Source organism: Bubalus kerabau, chromosome 1 (genome assembly GCF_029407905.1).
Source record: "Bubalus kerabau isolate K-KA32 ecotype Philippines breed swamp buffalo chromosome 1, PCC_UOA_SB_1v2, whole genome shotgun sequence".
In the NCBI taxonomy this organism is placed as follows: Eukaryota; Metazoa; Chordata; class Mammalia; order Artiodactyla; family Bovidae; genus Bubalus; species Bubalus kerabau.
In genome coordinates this window covers 51,063,604-51,085,119 of record NC_073624.1, presented here as the reverse complement: position 1 = coordinate 51,085,119, position 21,516 = coordinate 51,063,604, and the positions used below count along the sequence as shown (strand labels likewise).

Sequence of the window (21,516 nt, the reverse complement as noted above, 5' to 3'; positions counted from 1 at the left end):
ACTGCAGATGGTGATTGCAGCCATGAAATTAAAAAACGCTTACTCCTTGGAAGGAAAGTTATGACCAACCTAGATAGCATATTGAAAAGCAGAGACATTACTTTGCCAACAAAGGTCCATCTAATCATGGGTATAGTTTTTCCAGTGGTCATGTGTGGACATGAGAGTTGGACTGTGAAGAAAGCTGAGTGCTGAAGAATTGATGCTTTTAAACTGTAGTGTTGGAGAAGACTCTTGAGAGTCCCTCGGACTGCAAGGAGGTGCAACCAGTCCATCCTAAAGGAGATCAGTCCTGGGTGTTCATTGGAAGGACTGATGCTAAAGCTGAAACTCCAGTACTTTGGCCACCTCATGTGAAGAGTTGACTCATTGGAAAAGACCCTGATGCTGGGAGGGATTGGGAGCAGGAGGAGAAGGGGACAACAGAGGATGGGATGGCTGGATGGCATTACTGACTCAATGGACATGAATTTGAGTGAACTCTGGGAGTTGGTGATGGACAGGGAGGCCTGGCGTGCTGTGATTCATGGGGTCACAAAGAGTCGGACACGACTGAGCGACTGAACTGAACCGAACTGAGGTGGCATGCAACAGACATAGTTCGATGGCCATGTGCCTTACGATAAGTTATGATTATGACCATTGATTGAGCAATTGCTATCTGCTTAGGTACTGGAGTAAGCACTTTACATGCATTAGCTCATCTTCACCCTCTCCATAATCCTAGGAGGCCACTGATGATTTTGTAATCTGCCATTCAGTGATGAAAAGATGAGAAACTTGGCTGAAGTCATATATAAGTGGTAGAACCAGACCTGGAAGCCTCCATCTGTCATGAGGCCTCTTAACCACTAAGCTATAGCACTACAGGTATCATGCAAAGGACACTCAGCTTGGAGCCAAGTTTTCTGCTAGCTGTATGGCTTTAGCAAAGACTAAACTCTTCCAGTCAATCACTTAAAAGAAGAGTGTCTCATGGGAAGGTTGGGAAGACTAATAAGATCATCTGTATATAACTGTTGCACAGGAGAAAGCATTGTTATGAACTAAGATTAGGGAAAGTTTTAAAATGTGACAGTTGAAAAGAAATGATTATTCACTACTTCCTCTTTTTGGCATCTTTTCCTATATTCTCTGTCAAATGTCCTGAGTATCACTGTGGGAAGACAATGGTAGAGACTGTAGTATCTTGGAAATATTTTCATTTTGATACATATAGGTCTAACTCATTCTTTGTAATTGCTACAGAGTAATCCAAGCTGTGGATTTAAAAAAAAATCATTGTTTTGTGTTTGGACATCTAGGATATTTGCGTGTCTCTGTATTATAGACAATGCCACAGTAAACATCCTCATTCATGCTGTTTGTGTATATGCTTCTCTAGAGAGGAGACGTGGAATTGTTGGGTCAAAGAGCACACCTAAAAATATGCTTGCAAATCATCTCCTAAAATAGCACTGCCTGATAGAAATACAATGTGAGCCATATATGTCGTTTGACATCATCTAAAGGCAACGGCACCCCACTCCAGTACTCTTGCCTGGAAAATCCCATGGACGGAGGAGCCTGGTAGGCTGCAGTCCATGGGGTCGCGAAGAGTCGGACACGACTGAGCGACTTCCCTTTCACTTTTCACTTTGATGCATTGGAGAAGGAAATGGCAACCCACTCCAGTGTTCTTGCCTGGAGAATCCCAGGGACAGGGAAGCCTGGTGGGCTGACATCTCTGGGGTCGCACAGAGTCGGACACGACTGAAGCGACTACAGCAGCAGCAGTAGTATTAAAAAGGGAAATATTATCATTTCAACATGTAACCAATATATGAGATACCTTATTTTCCTTTTTAGAAAATAAGCCTTCAAAATATGACATGCTTTATACTCATGATATACTTCAATCTAGATACTGAATTTTCATCAAAAATTTTTTGTTGTTGTTTAGTCACTAAGTCGTGTCCAACTCTTTGCAACCCCGTGGACTGTAGCCCACCAGGCTCCTCCGTCCATGGAATTCTCCAGGCAAGAATACTGGAGTGGGTTGCCATTCCCTTCTCCAGGGGATCTTCCTGACCCAGGAATCGGACCTGGGTCTCATGCATTGCAAGTGGATTCTTTACTGTTTGAGCCACCAGGGAAGCCCTTCATCAAAAATACTTGACTGTATTTAGAGTTGATAAACTTTTCAGCTGAAAAAATTAAAAGATACAGTTCTCAGTTGTAGCAGTCATATCTCAAGGGCTCAATAGTCAAATGAGGCCAGCAGCTCCTGTTTGGACAGCCAGATCTGAAATTAATGTCCCAGTTTATCGGCTCCCACTAGCAATGCATGAGAATACCTGTTTCTCCTCATGTTTAATTTCAGTTTATATTATGGGAATCACCCTGGATTTTTCTGCTGTGGCATTATCATCAGTGTAATTAAATCATTAATTTTGTAAATATGTATTTAATGCTCATCTCTCTCACTGAACACTACGCATATCTGTGTCATTCTCTGCAGTATATCCTATGCCTAGAACAAAGCCTTAGTACACTGTAGGTGCCCAACAAACCCTTGTTGGATGGCTGTGGTGCTGTGGTGGTGGTTTAGTCCCTAAGTAGTGTCTGACTCTTGCGACCCCATGGACTGTAGCTGGCCAAGCTTCTCTGTCCATGGGATTCTCCAGGCAAGAATACTGGAGTGGGTTGCCACTGAAGGACTAACTGTAGAGCATCTGCCGCATTAGACCACGAGGCCACTGAGGCCAGAGGCAGAGTTAAGGATGGCGGAGGAGAAAAATAAAAGACAGTTGTATTCCAATGAAACTGTAGGGCTTCAACAGGATTCTTCCACTGCTTCATTAGAGCTTATTATTTGTGAGACAAAAATGAACCCCTAGTTCATCTAAGTTGCTTTCAATTTCTGTTATATACAGCCAAACCTTACTCCTAATTCGTGCTATCACACATAGACACACCAGGGAACTGAAAGATCTCTGCTTTAAACTATTTCTAGTCTCATTCCAAAACACCTGATGATTGTTAAGGATTATCAGTTACACCTCAAAGGAAACTCGCCAGTCAATGCCTTGAACTGGTTGCAGCCTAAGTGCAAGAGCAGCATCTGCGTCAAGGAAATGTAGATGTGTCCGAAAGTTGCCTCTGCCTCATTGCCATGTTAAGATCTCTGCCCACAGCAGGTGGACTTGTACCTCGCTAGGCACAAATAGTGCTGGGTGCAAGGCACTGTGCGAGCAGCACTATTCCTGAAAATCTCTGCCCTTTCCCCCAGTTTCTGATGTTGCACCTGCCTCCTACCTACCCCTTAAGAGTCCCTCACTTTCCTCCCATGGGGAGAATGTGTCTTCAGAGTGCAGGCTCTCCTCCTCCATTCTTTGATTGATGAATAAAATTTCTGCTCTTCTTTGTTGAACCTGGTCTCAGCTGACATGAGCAGCACTGGGCAAGAGAAGGACCCAGTTGGGGGCCCCTCAGTGTAAGAGGGAGGGTAACAGTATAACCTCAAAACTCTATGCTGGGTGAAACAAAGATCTGGATCAATGTGGCAATTCTGTTGTTCTTACATTGATGGTCTTACACTATCATTAAGTTTATCAAACTAATCCACGTTCAGCAGCTTCAGATTCTATGAAGTATCTTCACATCTGTTATAATATCTGACTTTTACTGTTTACTGATTTTGACATTTGATTTAATTGCTGTAATGTGGTAGAAAAGATTGTACCTGCCACCAGAATTCTTTTTTTTTATTAAATTAAATTTTATTTTATTTTTAAATTTTACATAATTGTATTAGTTTTGCCAAATTCAGAATTCTTCTTAGGAAAAGCAGTTTATTGGAGAGAAAATTACTTGGAAAAGCATTTAGGAAGATCCTTTGGTACTCAGGAGTGGGTGGAACTGCTACACATGAAGTCAGGAGAAGAAACTTACATTGCTCCAGAGAAGGAGGGGAGGTCTAGAGAGCAAGAGGGCAGAAGGCCATGTGCCTTGTAACCCATTCCTATGACCTCTGATGGCTTGACTAAACTTTACTAAAGTAAGATAAGACCTGATGAGAGTAGATTATGAAACTGAGATTGAACCCTGCATCCAGGTTTATGGGGGTAAGCAATGGAACGAACAAGAATTTCGTTTAGAATCCTGGGGACAAGGTGGCCACAGCTGGCATCTACATTCAGTTACAATTCTCATTTTAGGGATGAGGAGAGGACATTGAGACTCCGAGCAGATGTGTCAGGGGTACACGATGAGCATGCAGCAGAGATGTGACTTGGCCCCACGTGTTCTGACCCAAATACCACACACTCGGTCAACTCCATGACCCCTCTCGCTTGGGTGAGTCATCTGATAAGCCTGTCACCAAAGGTTGGTTAACTTCTCCTCTGTCCTGGTGTTACACCAGGACTCCTGGTGGCATAGCCACAACCCTGAGATTTTAAAGATTAATTTCACTGCTAAAAATGCTCTTCTCTTTTACTTACTTGGTAAAATTGTAGTTCACATAATCGATTTTCAGAAATTCAAGAGACTCAGAACCTTTTAAATCTGGGAGCTTTCTTTCCTTGGCCATTTGTTCAATCATCTCCATTCCAGCTTGAACAGCTGTGAAGCAACCAAAGAAAATGATTATTTTTTAATTAAAATTTTTAATTTGACTTTTTAAACTGTTTATTTGGTTTTTTTGGTCATGCCATGTGGCATGTGAGATCTTAGTTCCCCAACTAGGGATCAAACCTAAGTCCTCTGCATCGGAAGTACAGAGCCTTAACCACTGGATTGCCAGGGAAGCCCCAGAAAATGTTTATTGATAAAAAAAGATGATGATGGCATAATATCATTAAATACATAAGAGAAATTTATTAAGTAAAATCATGCTCCTAGATACTAAGAAAACAAGATTCTTACAAGGTGGATGTTACTGTCCCCACTTTGTAGAAGAAAACACTAGTCCTCAGAGAGGCTACTGAAATTGTCTGAGACCCCAGAGCTAACAGCATGAGAATATGTTAACAGAGGACAGTGTTAGGAAAAATGTAAAGTATCATTATTATCTTGTTTTGCAGATGAAGAAACTGAGCCTCAAAGAGGTTAAATCTTGCTTAAGTCACACAGCTACGAACTGGGGGAGACCATAGTCAAATCTGGGCAATTTGACTCCAGAGTTTGTGCCTGATGGCTAGTTCCAGAAAATTATATTACACTGTCCTCTTTCTCTCCCAGATTCTTTAAATTCAGGAATTTTGGATCTGGGATCCTTGGACTATTAGGAACTCTTCAACCCCCTAAAATTCTAATAAAATATTGTGAGGTATGTGTGTGTGTGTGTCCATCTAATTTTTCAGGGGAGAGGGTTCACATTTTCATCTTATTCTCAAAGGATACCAGCACCCCCCAGAATTGAGTAACCACTGATTTTGTTTAATTCTGAAATAAGCCCATCTTTATATAATAGCACCACAGAACACGCTTCTCTGAGCTTGAGGGGAAATAGAGCCCTCCTGCCCATCAGAACGCTTGAGAAAAGTAATTCACACAATAACGAAGAATGATCTTTTCATTTTAACCTTCTCAAGGAGGAAGCTTTGTTTTCACTCCTTTCCTTTTAGCTTAAGCTCATTTCCACTTTCCTATTCTTGTTGGAAATTAAGAAGAGCAGATTTATCCTCTATAATACTGTGTATAGCATAGTAATATGGAGATATAAAGACAGAGGTAAAGGATAGAAAGATGGAATCCAAAACACTCACAGACAGCTTGGGTTTGAATCTCAACACTTTGGCTCACTAGCTTGTGTGACTCTCCAAGTTACAAAATCTCCCTGTCCTTCACTTTCCTCTATATAACATCCCCCTATAACATGGGGATGTTAGCAACTGTGGAGGTTTCTGTTGACACATGTGAAAATAAAGTAGGTAATCTTCACTGGGAATTTGCTATTCCAAGATTCTGTTCAAGTGCTATATACGCCCAAGATGTTCACCGTGTATGCATGTGCAGGGGAAAGAGAGGTGGCAGGTGGAATACGAGTCTGTGGCTGTATTTAGATATGCCTGTTGTCAAGAGGATTATTTTTCAAGCAACACTTTCCCCTCAGCCTTCTTAACATCTCTGGATCAGACCACTGCCGAGCTTGTCTCAGTCATGAGATGCCCCAATATGAGCTTCTGGATTTGGGTCAAAGACTCCACTTGGGAGGTGAGTACAGCCTGGCCTCTGAAAGCATCCAACTCACCATAGTCCAGGGCCCGCTGAGTAGCCCTCGCCTTGATTCCAGGGTAAATGGCCTGAGCAGATGAGATGTAGAGATTCCACAGGAGGAAACATCCCCAGAGGACTTGGACTTGAGCCATCTTTGTACACATCTGCAATTAGCCAACATTTAGAGTTCCTTTATTATGCTTTCTCATTGCCCAATCCAACCTAGCATTTCTAGGTTTTCTTGTTTTCATTGCTTACTTCCAGAACTGACTCACTTACTCCATCCATCCATCCATCCATCCATTCATCCATCCATCCATCTAACCATCCATCCAGTGATCATTTATTGAACACACCAGAATGTGTTCCAGGTGCTGAAGATGTAGAGATGACCCATGTGTGGCCTCTGACCTTTGCTTTCCACAGAATAGTGGGTAAATCAGACATAAACATACAGATAATTGTAACACAGTAAGATATAATGCAATGCAATACAAGAGTCTTACAATAAATGTAACACCTTGGATATGTCTTGGGAAGGATATGCTTTGGATATGGAAGTGGGATGGAGGAATTTTTGAGCTCTAGAACAAATGAGTCAGGAGTTTGGAAAGGTGGCCTCAGTGGATGTGAGACAACCACTTATCTGCTTTAAGATCCTTGTTGACTCTCCTCTGCCCACAGGACAAACAGGTTTTAGCTCTTAGCATGGCAATCAAGGCCTTTCATAACTGGCTCCGGACTTCTCCCATGCTCCTGACCCTGCTCTCCTATCTAAGTGGGGGTAGAGCTCTGAGCTGTCCACACTGAGCTATTTACTGCCCTTCAGTTTGTCAGTTCTCTCACAGTTGAGGGCTTTGTCTTTAACCCTCCCAATATAAACATACATGCACGTACATCTCTTTCTGTCTCTCTATTTTTGCGTCGCATGCCCACATCTGTCCGGTGAACTCATCCTCCAGGGCCAGCTGCACAGTTCCTTCTGGGAAAACTTCTCAAGTGTTCTTCTTCTGGTAAAACTTCTCAAGTCAGGTCTTATCACTTCTGCCCCCGTCCTGTTAAAGCCCTCCAGTGGTTCCTCATCTTACTCAGCATAAAATCCAAAGCCCTTTTACCAACTGCAAGGCCCTGCCCTGCTCAAACCTCTACTTCCTCCTTGACTTTCCTTCATAGACATACCTGGCTCATCTGGACCCAGCCCCACTGGCTGACTTGATCTTCCTTGATCACTCTAAGCAGCCTGGATTTCAGGTCTTTACACTTGTTCCCTCTGCCTGGCAGAGACAGCGTCTGGAAACCACGTGGCTGGGCCTTTTACTTTCTTCAGGGATTTCAAGTGATATCTCAGTGAAGCCTTTCCTAACCTGTCTAAACAAAACACACTCCCCCATGACCTCGATATTCCCCATGCCTCCCTTGCTGCATTTTTCTCCAAAGCACTAGTCATCACCTAGCATGGTTTCTAGTTACTTGTTTATTTTCTATCTCTCCTACTAGAATTTTAAGGCTTCACGGAGAAGGACTGCATCACTTCAGCACCTTGAACAGTGACTGGCATCCAGTAGGCAAATATTGATTGAATGAATGAATGGCTTGTCTCTTCTTTGAGGCTATGAAGTGGGCCAGGCATGCCTTTGGAGGTCCCACAGTACTCGGAACAGTCCTTGATTTTCATATGTACAGTCCTGCATTGTGATTGTCTTGTCTGTCTTACTACTATAATTCCAGAGCCTAGTACAATACCTGGCACATAGAAGACACATGAAAACACTTACTAAACATCTTCTCCAAGGAGAAGGACGGCATCTTATTCACTGTTATCTTGCTAGTGCTTGACATAGACCAAATGTTCAATGTACACTTACTGAATTAATGGATTCGATGAATTAATATCACTCCATTTTCTTGATGAATGAAGCAGAGGTAGCAACAACATCAGTGATACAGGTTTCTTCTAATGACAGTAGAGTTGGTAATGCATTTACAGGCCTTGTTTCTAGTTCTGGGAGTTTACAAGCTGGGGGACCTGTCATTCCTGTATTCACACGATACCCACGGAGTTAACACACAAGCGTGAAACTAGTCAGGGGAGCACTTGAGGGAGTGGTCAGGGAAGAGGGAGTTGTAGGAGCTGTGTATTTAGACACAGGGAGGAGTCAGGCCAGTTGGGGCATGGAAGGACCCCAGAGGGGCTGGGATTCAGGAGCAGTCCAGATGAAGGGGAAGGTCACTGTAAGAGGTGTGTGTGTGTGTGTGTGTGTGTATGTGAGAGAGAGAGAGAGAGTATCTCTGTGCTTGGCCAAGATAAACAAAGGACTTCCCTATAGCTCAAGTGGTAAAGAATCTGTCTGTGATGCAGGAGACCAGGGTTCAAGACTTGGGTTGGGAAGATCCTCTGGAGAAGGGAATGGCAATCCACTCCAGTATTCTTGCCTGGAGAATTCCATGGACAGAGAAGCCTGGTGGGCTATAGTTCAAGGGGTTGCAAAGAGTCGGACATGACTTGGTGACTGAACAACAACAAAGAAAACAAACATTTGTGTGTGCCCTTGGGTAAGACCATAGAAATGGGAATGCAACGAAGTAGACAAAGGGGAGTTCTAGAGAATTTATCTGAAAGGAGCACAGCAGTCTGACCAGGGGAGGGAGTGTCCGAGTAGGGCTACTGCTGGCTTATGTTGGGCTTTTGTGTGAAATGAGAAAGGGTGCCCTCTGGAGATATACCAGCCTCTGTGGGACCAGCAGAGAATGTTCCAGGAAAACCCCACAGTAGTGTATCCAGCTTGGTGGCAGAGAAAGGGCTGCTCCTCTCGCCCCTGGGGCTGGCATTCTGTCCAGTGCACAAGCTTCCCCACTCATGCAATGGGCTTATGCTCAGACTGGTGAATACTCATAGGGGGCATTTTGCTAGAGGGCCACAAGATCGAGAAGTAGAGTCTTGATTTGTCCTGTATTGCATAAATCCACTTTCAGGTATGAGAAGAGGCTGGTTCAGTCAACCTGCTTACATTTGTCAGCGGATCTGTATATCCCTTGTCCAGAGAAGTCCCCAAACTCACCCCACTATTGTTGTTGTTTAGTCACTAAGTCACGTCCGACTCTTTGTGACCCCATGGACTGTAGCCCGCCAGGCTCCTCTGTCCATGGGATTCTCCAGGTAAGAACACTGGACTGGGTTGCTGTTTCCTTCTCCAGGGGATCTCCCCAACCCAGGGATCTAACCTGCATCTCCTTCATTGCAGGTGGATTCTTTACCATTGAGCCACTGAGGAAGCCCCAAACTCACCCCATGCTTCCTGATTAATACCCGCACTTAGGCTGTTGCCCTTCACTTAGCCTACAGAAAGTCTGTGCATCCTTAAGGTTCACTGTAGACACAGTCTTCCTTCTGAAGCCATTTATGACTTCCCTAAGCTAATCTCATTTCCTTCTGAACCCTCAGTCAAAATATATATTTATTCATGTGCCTATATTTCCTTTTTTTACTTATTGTCTGTCTCCTCTACCAGAATATAAGTGCTGTGAGGCCAAAGGCCTTGTCTGGCTTGGAGGTTTCAGAGCCTGAATCCCTCAGTGTATTGGATGCAGTAAGTGACTGATAAGTATTGATAGAGGGAATCAATGAATCATAAGCAAGGGAATAGCCTTTATTTTTCCCTTGAATATAACATACCTTATTCTTATAGGAACACACTCAAGACAACCCCCTGCCCATGTGAGCCAGGTGCCAAAATGTCCAAAAGAGCAAAGTGAGCCCAGCAGAGAGTTGAACACAACATAGACGTTCCCAGCAGAATGCACATACACTAAGATTTATCCACACAGTGGAATATTATACAACAGTGAAGATGGATACCTCTAGCCACACACAACTAAAAGGAATAGGATTTATTTCACTCCACATTTTATTATAGCTCTTTGCAGAGGTGGTTAAAGCATTTACACACTAGCAGAGCATATTCATCCATTAGAACAGATGGTGGCCACAGTTCTAGAGCAGGGCTGGGGAGATTAGGTCCTGGATCATGGGTGGGACAGAGGAAGTCTTGGAGGAGTAGCCACTGTGGGTATACTGGGGGTGGGGTTGGGGACCCAGAGCAGTGACTGTTTGCTAATAGATACTGAGGTATTTCAATATTTTAAAACTGCTATGACCTTATGCCCAGAGAAGGCAATGGTACCCCATTCCAGTACTCCTGTCTAGGAAATCCCATGGACGGAGGAGCCTGGTAGGCTGCAGTCCATGGGGTCGTGAAGAGTCAGACACGACTGAGCGACTTCACTTTCACTTTTCACTTTCATGCATTGGAGAAGGAAATGGCAACCCACTCCAGTGTTCTTGCCTGGAGAATCCCAGGGACGGGGGAACCTGGTGGGCTGCCGTCTATGGAGTCACAGTGTGGTGTCTCAGCTCTATGGACTTGGTCTTGGTAGTAAAGGACAAACTACAGAAAGAAACTGGACAGTGCAGGGGGCAGGGCCGGGGTGCAGCTTGAGGAAGATTAGGGTGAAGACAACACTAAGGAAAGCACAGAGGAGCGAGAGCGAGAGCCGAGGAGAAGGAATTCCGGTAGGAGAAGAGGGTCTCTGGTCAAGCAATGAGTGATCTGAGGGTTGGGGGAAATATGAGGAGTGGGATAAATGAGTGTGATGCTCTCCATGTTCTGGGAGACAGGATGATATCAACAGCATCTTATACTCAGGGTGGATGCAGGAGTTAGGTCCAGCTGGACACTACTGAGCGACTGAACATGCATAGCATGCCATCTATCCTAGGCCTTCCTTGATCCTTTAGCTATCCTGGGAGTGGTCCAGGGGTCCTTGAGAGAGGGATAGGTAGAGACGGATAGGACAATGGGAGTAAGAGGAACATCCCTGGGGCTTAGATTAGTGGCTATTTACCAACTGGTATAGAAGTAGTTCCACATTTTAACAAAGGATGAGGCCAAACTGATGTGTAGTCATGTTGATATCACTGTAGGCAAAGAATTGTAAATGGATGAGTCATGGCTAGGCAGGCATAAGAGAGTTTTTTTAATTGAAGTATAATTGATTTATAATATTGTATGCAAAGCAACTCAGTTATATATATATATGTATGTGCATATATATGTATATATATGTATATGTCTGCTCAGCCACTTCAATTGTGTCCAACTTTTTGTAACCCCATGTACTGTATATATGTGTGTATATATATATGATATATATATCATACAGAGACACACACACACACAGATGCACACACATATATACATGTGTGTGCAGTGCTAATGCAGGAGATGCAGGTTCGAACTCTGGGTTGGGAAGGGCATGGGAATTGGAGGAGGGCATGACTACCCACTCCAGTATTCTTGCCAGGAAAATCCCATGGACAGAGGAGCCTGGCAGACTATAGTCCACGGGGTCACAAAGAGTCAGATATGACTTAGGAACTGAGCATGAGCATATATGTATATGGTTATTTTCCATTATAGGTTATTATAAGAGAGGGATTTTTAAAATTAATTTATTTTTTAATTGAAGGATGATAATTGCTTCACAAAATTTTGTTGTTTTTTGCCAAACATCAACATGAATCAGCCTTAGGTATACATATATCCCCTCTCAGAGAGGGATTTTTTTAAATGAGGAAAAGATTTCATAATAGTGGAAAGAAATGAATGTTAGACCGAAAAGTCTATACCCATTAGATGTATGCAAAGTAAGGTAGAAATTATCTCTGCCTGGTATATAGTAGGATCTCAATAAATATTTGCTAACTTATTAACCAACTGGCTTACAAGATTCTTGTTAGCTAAGGAAAGTTCTAGAAAAGGTTGAAAACAATGAGAAAACCAAACTATCATATAAATGGTTCTTCATTTCTACAGTGAAAAACCACAATAAACCAAAGCAGAGATATTACTTGTGAATGGAAGAGCAATTAAAGTGATAAATTTATATTTCTTCACCATTCACAAAACTCACAACACTAGTATATTTCTGCCATTTTTAGACATGTGGATACAGAGGCTTAGAGAGTTCAAATGACCTTTCCAAGATCCCAGAGTAAGTCAGACTCTTGGGAATCAAACCTGTTCTTCTGGCTCCTAATTCTAGTGTTTACGATTTTTTTTTTTCATTTAATGACTTGACAGTACTACACTTTTCATTTTTATCTGGGAATTTTAAATAGGAGTTGCTTGATGCCATCTTTTATGTGGAAAGATTCATTAAGTGTCTAGAAATGTTCAAGTATCAAAGTGCAAATCCATTTGTATTTTCTTGGGCACAAATGGAGTTTTAAATTTCCTTCCAGCAGCCAAAAAACCTGTTTTCACTTCTCGGTTCAAGGAAGTTTCTGAAGTGGTCTACTTTGATGGAGATTTAGGAACTCAAAGCTGCATATAGAAAACACATATTTTCCTTCTCGAAATGTTATGAGTGAGTAAAATTGCTGGGCTATAAAGGAATAGATTGTATGTAACTTTCAGTTGAATTGTTTGGTTAGGATGATAATTTATGGGCAGGGGAGGAACGGAACCTTGTCAAACAAGGAGATGACTCCTAAAAGGTTAGGTAATTTGGCTGACAAGTAAGGACAGGGTGAGTTGCCTGTTAAAAGAAGGGATCAGGATGATTTAAAAACCTGCTAGCAAGTTACGTGTTTTGTTGCTTCTGAGGAATTCTTCTTTCCAATACTCAAAACCTCAAAAGGCATTACATTTCCATACCAATATCCAGACAGAATAATACTTCTAAATTAAATGGCTTTTGCCTGAGCCATTCTGATGACTAGAAATAAGAAAACTCACATACGACTTAGGAAAGTCCTGAGAAATATCAGTGTACCATTACTGCTCCTGAAGGAGAGCTTTGGCAGACTCTGGAAAAATTAAAAGGTGTGTTGAGTGAATGAAATGTGTAGCCTTTAAAATAAAGGCAAAGTTTGAGAAATTAAGTTCAATTGGTTTAAAGAAGCCTAGTCTATAAGAATATTCCAACCTAATGGTTAAGACAGATAATAAAATTGGTAAGAAGTTTAAATCAACAGGTATGGAATATAGGCAGACTTGAAGAATATTTCAAGGGATTCAGCCCACATATTTGATTTTATACCAAGATCTCTAATAACAAGGGCCTTGAAAATTTACCCCAAGTCTCCCCACCCCCGTCCCCCCAAACTCCATACTTAACACATAAGAGTTACAAAATTCAGGTCGATGGGAAGGCTGCTTGCTCAGCAGGATCCAGGTCACTGTTGTGGCTTAAGACCTGATCCCAAAGCACAGAGATCACTAAGTTCCTTAGTCTTAACCACACCAGTTGAGAGACAAGTTAGAATTTCCTGCCACTGTGCTGGGTTCCCCACTGGAATGGAGGCAAAAGTAGAAGTCCAAACTATTGAGCCCCACTTTGGAAGGATGCTGAACTAAAATATGTAGTCTAAACCAACTCTCATTTTTATCTTAGGGCTGTTCACAGTTTTCTGGGTGGGCTGAGTGACGTAAAGAAATAAAGCATAAAAAAAGCTAGGCAGACCAAAATAATTCAGGATGTGTGACAGCCAGCTGTTCAAGGTGTCCTACCAGATCTGGGTCATCTCCAGCAAGTGGGTAGTTCCCGTTGGGACGCTGTGCACTGGCAGAGACTTGAAGGTGGTTCAAGCTTCAAGTTGGTTCAATCTTGGTTCAAGATTCTTACCTCAAGAAGAGGAAGTATCCAAAGCCAGGGAGCGCCTTCAGTTCCCTCTGCCTTTGAAGTCGATGTGTTCTCCACTGGAGCCTTGAACTCATCTGCTGCAAAGATGATAATTAAGTCTGAATCATCTAGTGGTGAATCTTTTTAAAAAGACTCTTTCAAAATGTGATACATAATTGCTTCACTTCAGTTACCCAACAACATGAAGACATGAATGAACACTTCAGTCTCTACCTAGATGAGCAGACAATGCCACCTATGCAATAATTATCTCCCTAACACACACACACACACATACATGCACGTGCGCACACACACACACACATCCTGAGAAATTATTATGGCTACTTTACCAGAAAGCTTCAGAATTCCAGTGTATTAAAAAAAGGTGTTAAGTTGTATTGAATTGGAAGAGGAAGATTTTTCCTTTCTGGGAGAGTAAGCTGGTTTCCCTCGGTCAGGCTGCCTGTACTGAATGTTGCCACTACTGCCAAGGATACCTTTTGGACTTCCTGTGGATCAGATTCATTCTGAGAGCATGAGGCTTGATAACCAGGCCAACCTAGTTACCATCATTATCTTTCAGGGTAGGATCACAGCAAGTATCTCTAACTATTGGCTTGTTTTTCAGATTATTAATGACTTTCACTCCCAGCATTCCTCTAAAGTCAGTTTAGGTGGGTTTATCGACTATTTTGGAACTTGGTATCTATAGTCTCTAAACCCCATTCCCCATGTTTTAATCATTGCACTTTAGATGGCCGGGAATCTGATTACATGAAGCATCAAAGGTCTTAAGTTTACAATTTAAGATGGGGTGATCCACTGTTCTGGTTTACCCAGGACACAGGATTTTCAGTACTAAAACCAGGACAGTTCAGGAAAACTAGGAAGAACAACAGGCATGTTTGCTTGGCATTGTCTGTACTTTTGACAGCTTTTTAAGTTTCTCAACTAGCACAGCTCCAGTTATAGGTACCTGTTTAATTTCAGTTTTCTTAGGGGTAAAGTGGGAATAAAAATAGCATCTACTTTAATAAGGTACTGGTGAAAAAAAGATGTTGATAGCTGTCTTAGTCTGTTCAGGCTGCTATAACTAAGTTTCACAAGTCAGTCTAAGCTCGGCTAAATGTATAAGCTAAGACATAGCTTATAAACAACAAATTTGTTGCTCACTGTTCTGGAACTGGGAACTTCACAATCAAGGAGCCAGCATAGTTATGTCTTGATTAGGACTCTGTTGCTCAGCAGGATCCAGGTCACTGTTGCGGTTTAAGATCTGGTTCACAGCTAGATTCTTTTGGCTGTATTCTCACAGGATGGAAAGAATTAAGAATAGTTTTGGAGCCTCTTTTAGAAGAAATGAATTCCCTAAGTGCTACCTACTAATAACATCACCTTTTGGGTTAAGATTTCAGCATATGAATTTTGGAGGGACACAAACATTCAGACCATAGCAGTATCCTAAGTAACCTAGGAGAACGTTTGAACTGTAAAATGCTGTAAAATTTTTGTGCTGTAAAGTACTTTTGAATTGTAAAGTGCTGTAAAATCTTTATTCATTGGTATGTGGTCAGTCATATCAATGGTGATAGGAGCCTGAAGATACTCTCCTCATAGAATCAGTTATTGCCAGTCATCATAGACTAGTTCATTTATTAAATCCACAAATATTGGACACCTACTATGTACAAGTTCCTTTCAGTAAAACAGACAGAATTCATGTCCACATGGAGTTTATATTCTAGTGGATGGAGATGTAAAACAAACAGGCAAACAAGTCAAACCAAAATGTGTAGACTGTGATGTGCTAGGGAGGAAATAAAGGAATGTAGTTGGCGGTGGGGGTGGGGGGTGGTCTTGTAATTGGCAGGGTGATGCAACTGAGGGGAGAAGTGCTTCCTCTGTTAGGACGGCTCAGGAAGGCTTCTCAGAGGAGGAGTATCTGAGTTGAGATCTGATCATTAGAAGCCAGACCGAAAGAGCCCTGAAGGGATTGGGTGGAGCGAATAGCCAAGGTGGGCCGGTGTGTCTGGAATGCAGTAAGGGCAGAAATGATGATATTAGACATCTAAATGGCTACGTCAGGGGGGTAGTTGGAGTTCCCAGGAGAGGTCGACTAGAAATATGAATTTCCGAGTCATTATCCTTGAGATGGAATTAAATCTGTAGAAGTGGTGAGGTCATCTGAGGCAGTTTCCCATGGTACATGTCCTACAGGAGGGGGATGGGGTCATTTCAGGTGCTACACAGATAAACACGTGAAATTGTATTGTATTGTATTTATTTTAGTGTACTATAAAAAGCCAAGAACCAGACATGGAAGACGGTGAATGACATAATACATCATGTGGGGAAAAGTTTATCAAGCACCTGTGAATATTTCTTTCCTTCCCTCTGAATCTTCCCTCGGAGGCAGCGCTGTTGTCTCTCTTCTTCCGTCCCCCTTCTCTCTCTCTGATCTCTCTCTCCCCCACCTCCCCAGCAGCTTCTACCTCTACCTCCACCTCCTGCTTCCCCCACCCCCAATCCCGTCTTTCCCATCCTCATTCCTTGTTTTTGTCAGGGAGACTTAGACCTTGATTAGCCTCCTGTTTGCATCGTCAGACCCATTAACCAGCTGCATAAGAGTCTGCTCCACTTAAAAGCAAGCTGAAGATTGTAAAATACAAATAATTGTATTTTTTCTGATGTAAATACTAATTTTTATTTTTGGCACAAAATACTGAAACTCTAACCCAAGTCAGTGTTGTGAATCCTGGGATTTTTGGCACAGGATTTGGAGAGAAGTCTTGGGAAGCGTGGCCTGGATGAAGGAGAGGAGACAGGATGTGAAGTGGGTGGAGGAGGAACCCCATCCTGCAGTCCTTGTGGTTCTGACCTCACACAGACTTGCCCTGCCCACCCCAACTCTGGGAACTTGGGCAATTTACTTATTTCCTTTGGGTCTCAGAGAATCTTCTATAAAAGTGGTTATCACATTTACTTTGAAAGTCATTATGAGAATTAAACTAAGTGAGATAGCATATGTTAAGTTTTTCCTTCACTGTCGATAATTTAGATGCCCTATTACTTGTATTTTCTCTATTATTTTCAATTAATAATTTAAAAGATGTTTTAAACAAGTTTTACTTTGAAGTACTGTACAGAGTTTAATGTTCATGATATTTATATTTATTTTGTATGTTTATCCTCTATTAGGAAATTAATAAAATTTCCCCTTTAGATAGCTTCCCCTTTTAAACAAATTTATATACACTTTAAGAGTTGGGTTTATTTATGAAGTAAATAATAGTACAGCTCATGCATGATGTGGAATAATTTTGGAAAAACAGCCTCAGATACTTGGAGTTTAAGACACGAAGATAAAAGAGAGTACAGCTGGTCTGTTTTTGTTTTATTTGTAAAGGGTATTAGACATTACCTCAAGCCTTCCTTTCTGTTGGAAGAATCATTTTCTAGTAATTTGCAAAATTCATCATTAAAAACAACAAAAGCCAGCAACATGATATCCAGATATCCAGTTTCATTATTTATTTTAGTCTTCCAGATTTAACTAAGGATTTGCTGGGAATTCCTACTTATCCAGCCTACCTATGATGACAACTGAGAATGCAAGACAAATTTGGTTGGTTTTCAGTCGATAAGGAATGTCTAACTCTTTGCGATCCCAGGGACTGCATCATGTCAGGTTCCTCCATCCTCCACTGTCTCTCAGATAGTCCACTGAGTCAGCGATGCTATCTAACCATCTCATTCTATCGTGCCTTTCTCCTCCTGCCTTCTAACTTTCCTAGCATCAGGGTCTTTTCCAACTAGTTGGCTCTTTGCATCAGATGGCCAAAGTATTGGAGCTTCAGCTTCAGTATCAGTCCTTCCAATGAATATGCAGGATTGATTTCCTTTAGGATTGACTGGTTTGATCTTCTTGCAGTTCAAGGGACTCTCAAGAGTTTTCTCCAACCCCACAGATCGAAATCATCAATTCTTCAGTGTTCAGCTCTCTTTGTGGTCCAACTGTCACATCTGTACATGACTACTGGAAAAACCATAGTTTTTACTATATGGACTTTTGTTGGCAAAGTGATGTTTTTGCTTTTTTAATATGCTGCCTAGGTTTGTCATAGCTTTCCTTCCAAGGAGCAAAAGTCCTTTAATTTCATAGCTGCAGTCACCATCCACAGTGATTTGGGAACCCAAGAAAATAAAAACTGTCACTGCTTCCACTTTCTCTCCTTCTATTTGTCATGAAGTGATGGGACTGGATGCCATATTTTAGTTTTTTGAATATTGAGTTTCAAGCCAGCTTTTTCACTCTCCTTTCACTTTCATCAAGAGGCTCTTTAGTTCCTCTTCACCTTCTTCCATTAGAGTGGTATCATCTGCGTATCTGAGGTTGTTGATATTTCTCCTGGCAATCTTCATTCCAGCTTGTGATTCATCCAGCCTGGCATTTGGCATGATGTACTCTGCATATAAGTTAAATAAGCAAGGTGACAATATACAGCCTGGTCGTACTCTTTTCCCAATTTTGAACCAGTCCATTATTCTATGTCTGATTCTAATTGTTGCTTCTTGACCTGCATACAGGTTTCTCAGGAGACAGGTAAGGTGGTCTGGTAGTCCCATCTCTTTAAGAATGTTCCATAGTTGTTTTGATCCACCCAGTTAAAGGCTTTAATGTAGTCAATGAAGCAGAAGTAGATGCTTTTCTGGAATTCCCTTGCTTTTTCTATGACCCAGCAGATGTTGGGAATTTGATCTTTGGTTCCTGTGCCTTTTCTAAACCCAATTTATACATCTGGAAGTTCTCAGTTCACATACTGCTGAAGCCTAGCTTGAAGGATTTTGAGCATAACCTTGTTAGCATGTGAAATGAGTGCAATTGTGCGGTAGTTTGACATTCTTTGGCACTGCCCTTCTTTGGGATTTGGAGAAGGAAATGGCAGCCCACTCCAGTACTCTTGCCTGGAAAATTCTGTGGATGGAGGAGCCTGGTAGGCTACAGTCCATGGGGTCGAAAAGAGTTGGACACGACTGAGGGACTTCACTTTCACTTTTCACTTTTCTTTGGGATTGGACTGAAAACTGAAATTTTCCAGTCCTGTGACTACTGCTGAGTTTTTAAACTTGCTGGCATATTGAGTTCAGCACTTTAACAGCAACATCTTTTAGGATTTTTAATAGCACAGGAATTCTGGAATTCTGTCACCTCCACTAGCTTTGTTCATAGTAATGCTTCCTAAGGCCCACTTGACTTCACACTCTAGGATGTGTGGCTCTAGGTGAATGAGCACACCACTGTGGTTATCGGGTCATTAAGACTTTTCTTACATAGCTCTTCTGTGTATTCATGCCACGTCTTCTTAATCTCTTCTGTTTCTGTTAGGTCCTTACCGTTTCTGTTCTCTATTGTGCCCATCCTTGCATGAAATCTTCCCTTGACATCTCCAATTTTCTTGAAGAGATTGTTAGTCTTTTCCATTCTTCTGTTTCTTTGCATTCTTCATTTAAGGAGACCTTCTTATCTCTCCTTGCTATTTTCTGGAACTCTGCATTCAGTTGGGTGTATGTTTTCCTTTCTCCCTTGCCTTTTGCTTCTCTCTTTCCTCAGCTATTTGTAAAGCATCCTCAGACAACCACTTTGCCTTTCTCTATTTCTTTTTCTTTGGGATGGTTTTGGTCACTGCCTACTGTTATTTCACTTATTAATGGCTGACAGTATATTAGTCTCTGCAGATCAAGAGAGACTTTAATTAACACTCCAAAAGAAAAATAAAAATCAACTAGCTAGAATCTTCATTAAAGAAAGGTGTCCAATAAAGAGAAAGATGTCAGATATAAGAGTGGACCATCCTAGCTCTTGGTTTCTAGAATGTCCGGGCTATTCCCATACAGAAAGAAGTTATTTGAATATAAGACTGTTTTTGAGCTTGGAAACAAATTATGTTATATTTTGTAGGAGACGAAAGTGGGAGGAAACAGGGATTCTTTGTGTGATTTGGCAGGGGCGGGGATGAACCAGATAAAGCAGTTTTAGGACAAAGGGCACTTTGACTTCCCCATTCCCCAACATTTTGTGTTGGTAAAATCTGGTTAAAAGGAAACCCTGAAGAGCGACATAAGAGGTAGAGAAAAATGAGAGTTAACATTTATTGAATGCTTGGTACGCTATGGGGCTTCCCAGGTGGTGATAGTGGTAAAGAGCCTGCCTGCTAATGCAGGAGACGTAAGAGACATGAGTTCTATTCCTAGGTTGGGACAATCCCTTGGAGGAGGGCATGGCAACCCAGTCCAGTATTCTTGCCTGGAGAATCCCATGGACAGAGGAGCCTGGCAGGCTGCAGCCCGTCGGGTCGCACAGAGTCAGACACGACTGAAGCAAATAAGCATGCACACACAGGCACCATTTATATATGAACTCATTAAATCCCCACCAAAGCTATTTGAGGTAATAATATTATCTCCATTTTATAGACGAGGAGACTGAGAGTTTAAGTAATTTTGCCTAGTCTTAGGCATCACAGCTAGTTTGTGGAGCCAGGATTCAGGACCCAGGTGTTCTGCTTTTGGGAGTCTCTGAACCACTATGGTTAAGTTTACTTCTGTGGTTAAGTTGCATCTGGGAGGCTCTTAACCCCTGTGCTAAGCTGCCTTTTTTAGGAAGGTCACAAAAGGACAAGCCATAGTCTAGCGGATGTGGAAGGTGAGGAGAGAAGGATGCTGTTGCTAGGCAGCACATCTGGTTTTTTGAGCTGCTAATTGAATCTGTGTGAGTAACACAGATATATGTGTTTGTTTGAAATTGCTAGTTTACTTCTAACCAGAGGAAGCTGCCTGGAATTAGCGTGGCTCTGGAAGGGCTAGGGAGACATCTAGCAGAATCACCCAATTGCCTGAGAGCACATCTCCCTCCCTTCCCAGCTCAGTCCCAGGCCACATTCCCCTGTTGTCCATGTGATTACATTTCTGGGTGGACACTGATGATTGACTCAGACCACAGTCTCTCCCACCAATCACACTTTGGAATGGTTTATGGCAGTGACTTCCTGCTGGTTTTGAAAAATAAACAAACCCACTCACCCAATAACCCTTACTTATTGTTTATTTAAAAGGGAGTTACTTTTTATTTCTATTTTTGCAGTTCAAAATGAATTTAACTTCATGCTAAAATTTAAATGTACATTCATATAACTCTTTAAAATATTTATTATTTTTTGGTCACACTGCACAGCATGTGAGATCTTAGCTCCCTGACCAGGGATTGACCCAGCACATCCTGCATTGGAAGTGCAGAGTCTTAACAACTGGTCTGCCAGGAAAGTCCTGTAATTCATAGAAGTTTTATGAGACACTCTAAAGGGTGAGAACTATCAATATGTAGATTAAAGCTCAAGATTCAGAAAAATGGATTAGATTTGTAAGGAAATATCGAAACTAAGGCCAACCTGACTTTTTCTTGTAGAGACAGAATGCAGATCTTACTTTTCCAATAAATATATCAAGACCTCTGAGATAAGCATGGATATCCTTATGTCATATTTTGAATTTGCTTAACCAGCCCTCACATTGGAGGTGGGGGCTGAGTGTTGTTGAAGATGGATAAGACCTGCCTTTTCCCCCTGAGAAACT

The 21,516-nt window shown here is 41.9% G+C and overlaps 1 protein-coding gene across 1 annotated transcript in view; it reads right to left on the bottom strand.

Moving 5' to 3' along the window:
- Positions 1-6,365, bottom strand: part of BPIFC (BPI fold containing family C) — a 36,934-nt gene extending 30,569 nt beyond the window's left edge. Inside the window, exons 1-2 of the mRNA XM_055566196.1 lie at positions 6,236-6,365; positions 4,485-4,605 (exon numbers count right to left, since the gene is read on the bottom strand). Coding sequence (XP_055422171.1) covers positions 4,485-4,605; positions 6,236-6,365 — 251 coding nt within the window. The remainder of the gene's footprint in view (positions 1-4,484; positions 4,606-6,235) is intronic.
- Between the last annotated feature and the right edge of the window lie 15,151 nt (positions 6,366-21,516).